Below are 14,849 nucleotides of genomic sequence, written 5' to 3' on the forward strand. Positions count from 1 at the left end.
AAACTTTTTCTATATATCATTTAGTTAGTTTTAATCTATATAATGATATCTACTATATAATATATATTTACAATATTAAAGAAAGTATCATATTTATATGAATAATAGAATCTTTTTGTTTGCAAACCTAGTCAAACTCGGGATGAGCTTGGTCTCGAACACTTGTAAACTAGGTTAATTTTAAGATTTTAGTGACTCAATCTCAAGTAACTCACGATCAGCTAAACTCATTTACGTCTATTTCTTAATTTTAATTTCGATTAGACGAGTTTAACTTGCAATTCATTTTCTTTTCACACAACTTTGTGTCCACTTATTGAAGATATGGTGTTGATTGCTATGATTATGATGACTACACAAAGTATTGTTTTCTTGGGATGTTATGGATTCTAGACCCCCACATCATGGTTTAAACGACAATCTATGAAAACTGATATTTAATTCATAATCACATCATCAACACGTGGTAGACCCCTAGGAACAAAACAAAGTGATATAATACATGTACCTAGTACTCGCACAACATGAAGCAAGCGAGTGCTCAATCATTGAATATTGTTTCTTAAACTTCCACTTGGTCACTTTCATCCCCATCTTTTCCACTTGGTACTTATCTCACCAATTATGATTGGTTTCAATTTATCTTTTGGCCCATGATCATGATCATGATCAATATAAATCTTTGTAATCATCTTTCTTTGATTTTTGTATTCTTGAATTCCACTTGTTACATTGCATTTGGACTTTCTAAGGCTTTCATACATCTTGTTCTTTTCTATGTGTAACATCACATATGAAAATGATCTTTTCATGCCCGGAAAGAGCGTATCAAGTATTATATTGCTGGTCTGGTTATGATTATTGTAACTGAGTTTTATGGTTTAGTTATGAACTTATGATTCTGCGTGTAATGATTTATATCTGAATAATAGTTTATTATTATTATTATTATCACTGTTATTATTAATTCACATTTGAACTTAATTTGATTTATTAACAGGGTCCATCTTGACTTGACTCACGCTAGAACTGACGATTAACTGAATAAACTGAAGCCTTGTAGTTGAAACCAGCCATTATGAAAATTCATAACCATGACATTGATTATATATCACTTTGATAGTGTTTGATATCAACCTATAACCAAACCAAACGAAACCGACTTAAGACTCAAGCTCATCCTTAAGTCATAGTTACAATATTGTGACATGACACTAATGATTTGCCTTTACTATATCAAAAGGCATATTAAAGTTGAAAGAAAAGACGTTCACGTCATTGTTAACATCGTGTAATATATATTCAACAACAATATATCCCATTAACATTCATATCATTTTCAACTTTATAAGTTTGGAGGGCATAATAGACTTTTTACTATTATAGTTTACTCTTTTCATAATTCTTCTCAAGACTTGACATTTGGGGGTAACAAACCCTACCCCTTTATAACCTACCTACATGTCAACACACAGAACAAACAATATATCACTAACTATTAGCCACACCACCCAATAGTTTAACTTATATTTGATGGCATAATAGCATATAATATAATTAACATACTATGTGATACTTTTAAAACTTGCTTTTTCTACCTTTTTTTCTGGTAAAAATTATTTTTTTTATAAAAGTATATTACTTCTTGAACTGCCACAATTCATCCATGTTCCAAAAGGTGTCATCTGCTAACTCATTGTTCGTCCAATCAATGCCCGCCATATGGAACTCGAACGCTGGCATGTCACTTGACATAAATTCTTGCGTGTTTGACTGGTTGAAACTCATAACATCAAAGTTATTGTTGTCAACAATGTAACCATTTCTTTGGGGTGAACTTTCGGGCACGTATGGGAACATGATTCTCTTGGAGTTTGATGAATAAGTATTCAAAGTTTGAACTTGTGTTCCCCATTAGGGATTCTTTGCCTTGTGGTTGTGAGCTCAAGAACTTTTGGTTAGCTTCCATAGTGGAGGTTGAAGTAGATGATGATGACGGTGAACTAAGCTCCGCCTTTTCAATCAATCTTGGTAACAAATATTGACGAAGCGCTTCAACGAATATCTTACTGTTAGAGTCAATCTTGAGATGGCGAGCTTGTTTTTGTACTTTTGTTCTCCAATAGTTCTTAATCTCGTTATCTGTTCTTCCCGGCAAGTTTTGGGCAATTTTGGACCATCTTGAACACAACAAAGTTAAATTTTAGAACTTAAAAGAATAACATAGAGAACTTCTTTATGTGTGATCATATAAACATCAACTCACCTATTACCCCATTTGGAATGCAATTCAAGGATCAAGATTTGTTCTTGTGGTGTAAGATTTCCATGCTTAACATCAAGCTTTAGGTAATTCAACCATCTTAGCCTGCAACTTTTTCCCGTTCTCTTTAATCCTAAAAGAAACAAGATTAAACTAACTTAAAACTAAAACCACAAAAAAGTATAGAATCATGAAATAGTATATGATGATCATTAACAATCTTTTGTATCATGGTTATGCTCGGTTACCTGAAGCTTTTGCTAGTGAATTCCATCGTCCTTCACCATGACAAGTAATGTAATGAACAAGAAGATTATCTTCATCAAGCGTCTATGGCCCTCGTCTTAGATCTTCGAGTTGTTGTTCATTGCAGGAACTAGTGATCTTCTTAGAAGCCCTCATAGAAGTTAGAAAGTAATAGAGAAAGTGTGAGAATTATATATGCTACTTATGTTTTTGGACTAGAATGATTGGGGCACCTAGTGGAGGTTTTATATGGGTAATGATATAAAGAGAATACCAAGAGGATTTTATTCTCAAACTTTAAAAGAATATTGACAAGTACATCCTCTTGATAAGGTTGCTTCCCCTGCAAAAGGTATTGGATTAAATTTATTTGTAAAAGTATTTTAGTGATATTTAAAAGATAAAAGATTAATAAGAATTTATGGTATAACCATAGCTTTTTCATAAATGATAATTTACGACTTTTTAATATCTACGTCCAAAGTTGTATATTATTTCTACTATAAACTTAGACTGGTATCTGTTTACGTACGTTCTTTAACTTATGTGTAACATACCTATACATATACATAGTAACTCACCTTTTCTTTTTGTTTTTCGGTTCTAGCGACATTTTTCGGTGTCACCAGATGATAATTTCTATAAATACCTAAAGTATAATTCATTCTAATAACATTGTACTCTAATATAAGAAACTTATATTCTATATATATATATATATATATATATATATATATATATAGGATCAGGATTATGAGAGAACTTTTTTAAAATTAAGAACTATGATAACCATTTTAGACCATAAAAAACTCAAAAATAAAAAAAATCATAAAATAAAAAAAACACAAAAATCAAAAAAATAAAAAAACCAAAATTCTTTTTTTATCATCCCGGTTTCATAAAAAAACAAACTCGGTTTAGCTAAATTATATACACATATGTATAATATATACATATATGTACATTTACATGTTTTTTTTGTATACATGTGTATAATTTAAGATAAATGATACTGTACATATGTATATATTATGTAACTAAAGATTATATAAAATTATACATATGTGTATAATACGACATTTTTTTATTATTTTTGTTTTTTTATTTTTTTTAATGAAACCGGAATGAAATATAAAAATTTTGGTTTTTTTACTTTTTTAAAATTTTTATTATTTTTTGTTTTATGATTTTTGTAAATATTTTTTAAAGGTGTTTTAGCAAAATGGTTCTCAAAGTTCTCAATTTGCAAAGGGTTCTCTTAGGATCCTTACCATATATATATATATATATATATATATATATATATATATATATATATATATATATAATACTAAAGATATAGATAAATACAAATAAAGAAGGCAAATGGGAATTTTTCTAAGATGTGGATTTGTCTTGGTATGCAATTGAGTAAACTTGTGAAAGTAGTGCTCTTTGTATGAACATTAAAAATGTGATCCATTGCCAATTTTTTGGACTCGCAATGGCTGCAAGCTGCACGCTTTTGGTCACTCCATCTTATCCTCACCAAATATTGATTTTTTTAGAACATTAAAAGAAAAAGAATATTTCATCTTCTAGATCAATACAATAATATGTTCTTCGATTATAACCAACAAAATGGATTATAACCAAATTCAGAATAAAGCATGGTTATATTTACTCACAAGTTGTAATATATATTAAACAAAACCGATTGATTCTTAATAGATTTTATTGAATGTTGTAGGTATTTTGGGTAAAAAAAAATATGTACATAATATCATCTTCACTAATTTCTATGTTTTTATTAGATATAAGGTTATTATTTTGTGGATTACTATATGGAGCAAATTAATAAAGATGCTATGATTTATTTTGTTTAATTATGTGACAATGGAAAAACAAATATATAAAGTAGAACAGAAACAAAAAATATTAAGAGAGAGAAGTAATCTTTTGCGTGTTTATTTTTATTATTTATAACATTTTTGGTAAGTGTTTATTTTTATTTTAACTTTTTTGTTATCTATCAAGAAAGCTACATATATTCTCATAATCTCAAGATTTAAACTATCATTATTTTTTACCCAAAAAAATAAAGCATTAATTTAAGTTTACTTATCTTTTTTTGAACTACTAAATATGTTATTACATTCAATAGAACTTGAACTCTTGACATCATATTCTACATACCATCTTATCACTCCATCAAGGTAAAGTTTAGTTATTAAAATACTGTTCTATCTTTGTGTCTAATGTGATATTAACTAGTAATACTTATAATATTTAAAAGTAAATTATTTCTTTTGAACGGCAATAAATAAATTAACTATCGAAGGTATAATTGCAACAATACTTAATGAAGTACAAATAGAAAAAAAATAACAATAGTTAATGTTTCGGTCAAAAATTGGCAAAGCAACTTTTGATCAAATTAGTGTGTGAGGTGAAGTGCTTAATGATTATGATATCGAACACAAAGATATGATTACGAGGGAAAAAGCCCTTGATTATGATAATCTTCGTTTCGGTCAAGAGTTTACAACGTAATCTTTAGTCGAATCTCTTCGGTTAAAGATTATGAACTTAACTTTTGGTCGAATTACGCTTGATTATTATGATCTCCGGCACAAAAACCCCCGGACGGTGAAAACAATCACTGTCGATATTATTAATAACAAAATCGGTGATTACAAAGGTTGGAGCTGGTTAGTAACCGTGAGCTAAGTGATACAATGAGTACTAGCAGCTAAACAAGTGAGTTGTGTGTGACCTAACAATACTATCAGCTCATATTTATAATAAGAAGGTTACAACTGTTATTCCGATTATTCTGGAAACCCAAGACTAAGTCTTCATCGCTGCCTACGTTTGAGTTGACGAAGCCTCATTAATATCGTTACAAACCCACGTTCTTATTAGCACATTAAACACGTGGTCTTATCTGCAAACAAAAATAATAAAGGACAGTTGGATATCCCGAAGTATAATCTTCAGAATTCTTGCATCGGCAGGATAGGTTGAAATCCCTAACTAACTCTCCGAGTATCCCGGAACTGAAAGAGTCTTCCAATATAGCCGTTGAGGAACTCTTCTTTTGATTCTATCAACGTTTTTCAATGTTCATCCCAGTCTTTGACCTATTCTTTTGGGAGTTACTCATCAAACGTGGTCCCACACGTGCTAATATTAAATATAAGTGCGAGATTTCAGGATAACAGTCAACATTTAACAATCAACCATTACTTGGCCCTTAATCCTAGCTGTTATAACTCATTCCACACGTTTTATGTAACCACCAACCGTGTATTTCGCATGGAGTAAATCAACAATTAATACCTACAATTATAAATCAACACCAAGAGAAATATCTATTTATTAGTATTAATACTCAGGATACTAGACTCATATGAGAATCCTGAACATATTCGGGATCCCGAGAATATTTAGGATCCTGAGCTGACCACAGATCCGACTATAAAATTTGGGCCCTAACAGTTAATATTTAAAATAATATTAAATAATAGTAATAACATAAACAATATGGCAAATGAAAACAAAAATGAAGTATCGTGAATCGATCACATTAATTATTATTATTTTTGTCACCAAGAATCTAAAGAACATAAAAACTTCATCGAAATGAAAGGTGATTGGGGAGTCACCAAGAAATTCCAAGTAGATGCTATGTTATACTAAAAAATATTCTTCCAGAATGTTAATGAGAAAATTAAGAAGTTATACTTATAATAATAATAAAAAAAAAGATTAAAAAAAAAACAAAAACTGCATCTGCTGTTAACATTACCTGATTAAATGATCGATGGTGTATTCCTTTTTATTCGTGTAACACGTTATTACACACTAGTTCAAAATTTCTTATGCGACATGCACTCTTTCACGTATTAGCAATTAAGTTACTTTAAGCCATCGATGTGACCGACGCTAATTTCTTCGTGTATCACATGTCTAAGTAATTAAGTCTATTCAATTCATCTTTCTGGAAGCGAAAGGTATCAGCATTTATCAATGTATTTTACTATAACTATGTGAATTTGTTGAGAAGATTTTTCCATTCAAGACGAACTTAGTATAAAAACTCATACGACTAATGGTAAGTCTTATAAACTATCAACCATTGCCGGTCTTAATTGTATCGAGCACACAAAATAATAACCGGGTTTTGTGATCCAACTTAGGGACACAACTTTTTTATATTTATTAAGATCAAAATCATACTTTACAATTACCCTAGGTCATCTATTTATATTAGAAAAACTATCCTAATCCTACTCAAATATTTCTCCCAATTATAATCTAACACTAACATTATCTCAACTTATTAAATCAAACTAGATAACTCTAAACATTAACTAAACTTGCACTGAACCATTCAACTTTCTTTTTAACTCGTTTGAAGATTAACTTTCAACATCCCCACCATAGAAGTGTTGCACGTGTGAAAAGTTAGCGATTGGCATAAAAGAAGTGAGCTTCCTTGTTCTAATAAATACCATTATAGCTTTAATATATGTTATTTGTTCTAAGGTTCAAAACTCATTGTTTTTCCCAGACTTAAAAATTTTCAAGCCAAAGATACATACAAGTCCATAACCTTTACAAATGATACAAGTACTAAGTATGTTCGTTAATTTGGTAGCTTGATATTCTTCATCTTCACCATTAAAAGCTAGTAACTAACTTATTCTTAGTATAATTAATTAATATATTTAACAACTCATAAACATGAATCATATATCAAGATTATAACTCGTGATCTATACTTGTTCTAGACTTCTAGATATATTCTAGTTTGTTTTAAACAAATAATTGCAGTATCATGTAACTTGGATATAAATTAATTAAATAAATTAGAAACACATTTGAAAGTAAATTTCGGTGATCCCCAAGTACTATGATTCCCTTGTGCATGCATCTATTGTTTTTTTATTATTAAGGTTTATAGAATTATAGTGAAGACTCGTGTTCGAATAGAAGTTCTATGACTATCTACTTAGGACCACTCAACCAACGACATAAATTACATATATGCTTAGAACATTCAATTCTACCTTGTACATCAATAAAATCATTGGACCAATGATCGTTGTACCCTATGGATTTCTTGTTTTTTCAATAACTGATCTTCAAAATCTAATGGACTATCTAAACTCAAATGTCCCCGTAACAGATCTGTCTATATGTACTTGTAAAACCGTCAAATTATAGGGAAAGATATAAATATAATAGTGTCTTCAAGCGTTGTGTTGTCTTCATTAATGAAGGGAAATAATCAATGCGCTAGTACTTGATGAAATGTGAATCGTAACGAGTGTGTTTAAAGGACGGCATGGTGGTCACGTCAACAACGTTGGGTATCAAATGATTTTCATAACATTGATGAATTAAAAAATAGTCAAGAGTTTTCATGTGACATGTCCATGGCAATTAAACTTCCCAATCCTCAAGAATGTTAATTAATTTACTATAGCAATTTGTGAAAAGCTTGTTGAAGACTTGAAGCCACATGATTCAACTCGGGATTAATTTTTTGTTGGTTGTCGGTGGGTTACTAATAACATTCCTAGTTGACAATTGTGTACTATATACATCATGCATATCCCACCAAGAAAAAAGAAGCCATTCTCTAAGAATAAGTTGAATAAGTTGAAGAGGAAAAAACCGAAGTAACATGTTGAACTACACGAAGAATAGATGCTGAATAATATCTCAAGTAATCGTTATGTGGAACAAGCAACCTACGTTGCATAATATTATGATGAAATATTCTTACAATAATCTTAAGTTATGTTTACTCTGAAATTGAAAAAAAGTAAATAAGTAAAAAAAATCTTACTTGCCCTTGCCATTATTTATTTTTATTCCAGAATGACAAATGAAAAATGAGCAATGAGTCAATGACCATGAAGTGATGAAACACTAACAATTTAAGGAATTTTTACTTTTTTTCTAAGTAGTGGTGGGATATACCGAAAAAGAGGTCTGAATTTTAGAATCCGTTTTAGGCCTAGAAAAAACACATATGCTGTCTATGGGCGGTGAGCAGAATTGTTCATGAACACACCTTTTGACGTGTGTATCAAGATGATATAAAAGAGTTACCGCTAGGGAACTTGGACTTATTTACTAGATGGTAAGGACTTTATTTATAAAGATATAAAGAGTGTAATCTATTTGTTAAACTAAGGTGACTAGCACATTAGTACATCTTAGGGTTGTACACTTGGACTCATGACCAAGGGTCGGTTCAAGCTCACACAACTTGCATTGTGACAAGTGTGATTAGCAGTCTGAGCCTCACAATCTCACACGACGGACTCTTACACGCGCCAAGGTTAGCGTTTTGAGCTCCTAAGCCCTAACTAGGAAACACCTAATTGGTATTCCTATTCAACATGTTATATGATATACATATTTTGACTACCATGTTAGATCATGCATGCACATTGTTCTTTATAACTTGAAGTTCCCCTCTTTAATGATGATAGGAGTTTTGAGTGAAAACAACTTTTTGTGAAGGCTCAACAAGTACTTGCAACTTGCAAGATTTGTCGAATAGGACAACAGTATATTGAAGTTCATGAACTTTTGTCGTGATGTTTCATTCACGTAGTTTCTTTCAAAAAATTAATAACACTACGCGTATGAAATGATTTTATGATTATTATAGCAATGTTAAAATCTTGGATAAGATTTTATGATAAGGTAATAGGAGCATAATGTCAAGAAGCTACATGATGAATGATAATCAATTATTCAATGTTATCTATAATTGTGTAAACATTTTATATGTACGTCGTTTTCGTAATAAAGTTGAAATTGCCACAAAAACATATACTCACGTTCATCAATATGCATGCCATCATAATTGACCATGTTTTATTTTCAAAGGGAAGAAATTAATCCAATAAATGGTTATATTTAAGTTTTGTTCTTTTTATAATAATAAAATATTGTGATAATGTTGTCGTGAGTCGTGACTTTGGTATTGGGCCATTGTATTCCGGCCCAAATGGAAGCCCGACCATTGTATTTCGGCCCACTTCCACGATCTCAAGAAAACGGATTCTTAGTATATTTTGAGGTATGTTAATCTTTGATATTATTGAACAATTCGACACAAATTGTTACACCATCAAACTTTAATTTTTAAATGAAGTTCATCTTAAAAAGGTGCTCTAATAGTCCGGACTGATTTCACTTTCGGGAAACATAACACGATGCATGATTTTTAGAACGGTAACAAGTACAACACTGAAGCTTGGGCTCAGTCACAATAGTGATCGAAATCATGAACCCAATACCTCGGGGGTGACTGTGCTCAATACATATAAAAATTTTCAGATTATATTGTGAAAATTTGCACTACTAAACGAAAAAACGACAAGTGACCGGGGTCACCCCGATCCCTCTTATACTTTGCCCCTGAACAAGTATGCATTTTCAAGTGGTGTAATGAGGTAAACCTGTGACAAAGTTACTAAAAACATGAAACATACTGAGTTGAAACAAGGTTGAGTTGAGCACAAACTTGACAAATAATCATATTTTTGAATATGGATATCATTAGTTAATAAGAAGCAATTGAATGTTTTGTATGGATATACATACAGTTCTTAATCACATGTGTTGCTTCCAAAACCCACTTATATACTAGTAGAAGACTATACTAGACTAGAGTCCTTGTAACATTATGAGATCAAGAGACGAAATAAGTTGGTTGGGTTTCGTTGCTTAACTCATCGAATTGTTGATTAAGTCCTGCGTTACGTGTATATAAATTAATGAATCAAAGTTAGGTTGATCTTGCACGAGCACACAATTCGTTGTACAAAGGTGTTGCTGAAATTGAGAAAATTCGAGTCTTGGGGTCGAATTATGTGAGAAGGATGGTGCATTTTGTGAAGCGATGGCTTTGGCTTTACGAACATAACCGGCACGCTTTCTTTGCATTACATTGTAAAAAAAGACTTGAGATAGGTTGATTAAGCTTGATATGAAAAACATGAATATGTTACCTCGTTATATATAAGGGATGATTTTTTAATTTACTAAAATTTTTAAAACCTAGCAATTGAATTATAGTTACTTATAAAAATATATAATGGTTTGTGAAGCCGAGTGACATTCAATATCATATATACCCGTGTGGTATCGCATGCGGTATCAAGCACAAAGGCCGGCTAGTGTTCCTACCAGTCCCGCAGTATACGGTCTCCCACCCAAGCATTCCTAACCGACTACGTGCAATATAGTAACGATCATGCGACCTAGCTCCTAGTTATGATCTATAAAACTACAACAATCTTTGAAAGCTAGAGATGATGGTAATATCATGACACACAATTACAGTTGACCTTACAGATATTAATCCACCAAGAATCCTTTCATAACCAAAGAACAAATTAAACAATTATATACCTATTGACTTTTGGGATAGTCCATCAATAAGCCTTTGCATTACAAAAATAAAAGATAGAAAAATTAAAAAAAGCAAAAAAAACTAAACAATTAAATACATATTATCATAAACAGATTTCAAACCCAAAGTGCTAATTAAACCCATCAAGAACACACAAAACAAATAACAAATTAATCAAATAATAACATACTATCATAGACAGACAAACATACAAACTCATAACAAAAAAAACCCTAATTGAGACTAGTTCCTAAGCTAGCCAAGCATGAAATATTTAACTAAGCTCTTTCATAATCTCTATCATAGAACCAGGCGACAAGAAACGTTGAGGTGAAAAGAAGAAATCACTCGTATTCGGTGTAAAAAGAGGGATATCGGCTACAAATGGATTCGAAAGCGTCTTAAATATTGGACTCTTGGATTCCATACTCTCATGTGAGACACCCGAATCATCGGAAACATTAAGATCATAACCATCTTGTTTTAGGGTTTTATTCTTCTTTTGTTGTTCTTGATCTTTATTGCTAGAGTGACCGGTGAGCTTTTGAACAAGAGCCATGAACTCATGAGGTTTGGTATGAATGACTTCTGGAGAATGAATATAGATTATGACCGGTTTTGGAATCGGCTTTTGTTGGTGATGATGATGGTGTTTGTGGATGGTGTGAGATTCTTGTTTGAGCTTCAATGGTGACGGTCGCGGACCGTTGATTATGATCCCACTTTTTAATTGTTGTTTAAAGTTTCTGGAGCTCATTTTATACATATGTTGCAAAACTTTTGGAAGATTAGAGAGTAATTAAGATGGGTATTAATAGGAGGTTTGTGTTTAATAAAATAATACTATAGTTAGAAACAAAATAAATAATAAAAACTCAAAGTTGTACAGTTGACAATATTAATATTGACATGTTGGCGATTGTCATATATAACTTAAAACAAAAGTTATATATTGCCTATTGTCCATTTGAGTTTCTGAGAAAGAGACATGCTACTGCTTGCGTTGTTACTTGCTAGATATTTAATATTTTATTAAATATAAAACTAAACTTTCATTTTACGTATAGAGATAGGTTATCCATTTCTTTGAAAATGAACTTTTTTCCAAGCTAACTTTGATTCGATTGAAATTTTGTTATAAATCACCAACATATATATAATTATAGTATAATGCACTAGTATTACCACTAGGCTATGGAACAAGATATACATCCCATTGAAACCATATGAAGGAATTCATCTTCAATCTATTTTTAATTAAAGATAATTATGTTGATAAATAGGGGCCGTCTCAGAGAATTTAAATACATCGGTCGAGACAAAATAAAAAGGCCCTTAAGCCTTAACGAAAATTTTTTATTCACTTGCGTACATGGATAAAACTTTTATCAACCGATTCATTATAAGCAGAAACAATTCTGAGCATGTAATTATCTCATAAACCATTGCAAATAACCTTATTTTTAACACCAAAAATCATATATATGTAATGTGTATAAAAAAGTGTGCCCCCGAAACTTATATGCCCCGCCTGATGGTGCGGCTCGCACACCCTCCGAGCCTCCCCTGTTGATAAAACTTGGTTCTTTCGGACACGTTTGTTGGTTCATGAATGATCACAATCCTGGACGAATTAGGAATCTAACTGTGAAACGGTAATAAAAGGATAAGTCCAAGTTGGTTGTTGGATAAATCCAATATTTAACCTTTCATTTAGAACGCCAACTTATTATATTTTATGAATAAATGATTGATTAATCATATAGATGGAATTTGCAAATGTTGCATTCTTTATTTATTTATAAATTGACAAATTTAAAGTATGAAAAGGTTAACTATTTAAAATTGCAACTAGACGCAGTCCTTTAAATCAAGCTTTTTTTCTTTTTGTGTTAAAAGAATATAATCAAAGTACTGCGTCAATTTTAAGACGTTCAAAGATTGACATATATAATTTAGATGCATAATTTGGTGATCTTGAACATGTTTAGCAGATATGTAAAATAAAGAAGCCTAGAATTTGCTTGATTACTTCTATTATTTCAACATCGTTGTCTTTTAAACAAATAATCTTTTTTATTAGTGAACTAGTCTGGCTAGCCCTATCTAAAGGCTTACTAAATTCATTAGAAATAATTTAAATGATTCATTTTTCTAAATGTTTAGGCATCTTACGGCATAAATATAAATAATCAATAGTTTAAATGCATAAAAGCTGATATAAATTGGTCTATATGCTTGTCTTGTTCAAATAACCAAAAATAGTACAAAGTTGCTTGTATCAACTTCATTAAAAACTATACTATCTCAATTTTACTTGACTTAAAGATGAGTTTACTTTAATTATTTAGATTGGATTGTTTAGTTAAAAGGTTTAAATTGAGATAAAATTACTAATTAGCTAAAGATATAATGACATGAACTTTGATGAAATAAATTATCCAATCCCACATCAGCAATTTATGTAAGGTCATGGGGCATACTCTAACCCCAACATAGGTTAAGATGACATTACACTTTAAAGATGGATTAAACTATTCTCCACTTGTGTTAAATTTGTTAAAAAAAAGGGGGCATTTGATTATGCTTTTAACGAGTTAGAGTGCAAAGAACAATATATTAAATTAACAATTAATAGGGGGTGAGATGAGGTTAAAAGGACTAAACCATTTCATTTGCGTGAGATGGAGTGAAAGTGAGAAAAATGAGTGATTTGTGCTTATGTGGAATTAATATGGGTTATAGTATACCCCATGACCAAACGTTTATTCTACTGAAGATCCTTAATTAACCATTTATTTTGTTTATCTATTTAAGAGAATATTAATTCTCTGGAATGTATTCATTTTCCTAATCATAATCAATCTATTAAATCCTTGCTTCCGTTTGTGCTTTACTTACTTTATCATCTGGTACCAACAAATTTTAGTTCACTTCATAGACATTAACCTATCAAGAATCACTTGCTGAAATATGTCAAACTGTCTGTCTTTCATTCCATACATTATTGTGTACATATACAAGAGATAGCAACTAATCAGGAGATATACACGGTAACTAAATCAATCTAATAATACAAAATATACATAACAAATATGCTTGGCTAAGACACCCCCTCAGGCTTAGCGGCAGAAGAACGAACGCAAAGGCTGGATTTGAACTTGTTAAACAAGGAGCGAGGCAACCCTTTCGTAAATATGTCGGCGTACTGGTAATCTGCTGGCACATGTAGAACTCGAATGTCGCCGACCCGAACTTTGTCCCGTACAAAATGTATGTCTAGTTCGACATGTTTAGTACGTTGGTGTTGTACGGGGTTTTGTGATAGATAAACGGCTGAGAGGTTATCACAATATATAACGGTTGCTTGACGAGTGGGGACAAAATGTTCAAGTAGTAAGTTACGTAACCAACTCGTTTCGGCCACGGTATTAGCAACCCCACGATACTCGGCTTCGGCACTTGATCTCGAAATTGTAGGTTGTCGTTTAGAAGACCAGGAGACCAGATTTGTGCCCATAAAGATACAATATCCAGAGGTGGAGCGACGTGAATCTGGACATCCACCCCAGTCCGCATCGGAATATGCTGTAAGTGTTGTAGATGTAGATGGGGTGATATGTAAACCATGAGACGTGGTGCCGCGAATGTAGCGAAGTACCCGTTTAAGAAATTGAAAGTGTGGTTCCCTTAGAGCATGCATAAAAAGACATATTTGTTGAACGGCGTATGCAATATCCGGCCGGGTGAAGGTGAGGTATTGGAGAGCGCCGGCTAAAGAGCGATAAAGGGAGCCGTCAAGGAGAGGTGTGCCAGAAGAAGCACTCAATTTGGATGATGTGTCCACAGGAGTGGCAGAGTGTTTACAGTTAGACATGTCTGCCCGTGCTAGTATGTCTTCAGCGTATGTTTCTT

At 31.7% G+C, this 14,849-nt stretch overlaps 1 protein-coding gene and 1 pseudogene across 2 annotated transcripts; both read right to left on the reverse strand.

Moving 5' to 3' along the window:
- Positions 1 to 1,275: 1,275 nt before the first annotated feature.
- Positions 1,276 to 2,683, reverse strand: LOC143586745 (transcription factor MYB62-like; annotated as a pseudogene). Its single transcript, XR_013144753.1, has 3 exons — positions 2,512 to 2,683; positions 2,267 to 2,396; positions 1,276 to 2,180 (listed from the first exon to the last, which is right to left on the reverse strand). The product of XR_013144753.1 is annotated as a transcription factor MYB62-like (transcript).
- An 8,525-nt stretch (positions 2,684 to 11,208) lies between these two features.
- On the reverse strand, positions 11,209 to 11,691 carry LOC143586740 (VQ motif-containing protein 8, chloroplastic-like). The gene has a single exon (XM_077068216.1). It carries the CDS (start codon positions 11,689 to 11,691, stop codon positions 11,209 to 11,211), a length of 483 nt encoding a protein of 160 aa, XP_076924331.1.
- Between the last annotated feature and the right edge of the window lie 3,158 nt (positions 11,692 to 14,849).

This window comes from Bidens hawaiensis, unplaced genomic scaffold (genome assembly GCF_021521415.1).
Source record: "Bidens hawaiensis isolate Kalapana, Puna unplaced genomic scaffold, B.hawaiensis_p1.1 tig00034827_1, whole genome shotgun sequence".
In the NCBI taxonomy this organism is placed as follows: Eukaryota; Viridiplantae; Streptophyta; class Magnoliopsida; order Asterales; family Asteraceae; genus Bidens; species Bidens hawaiensis.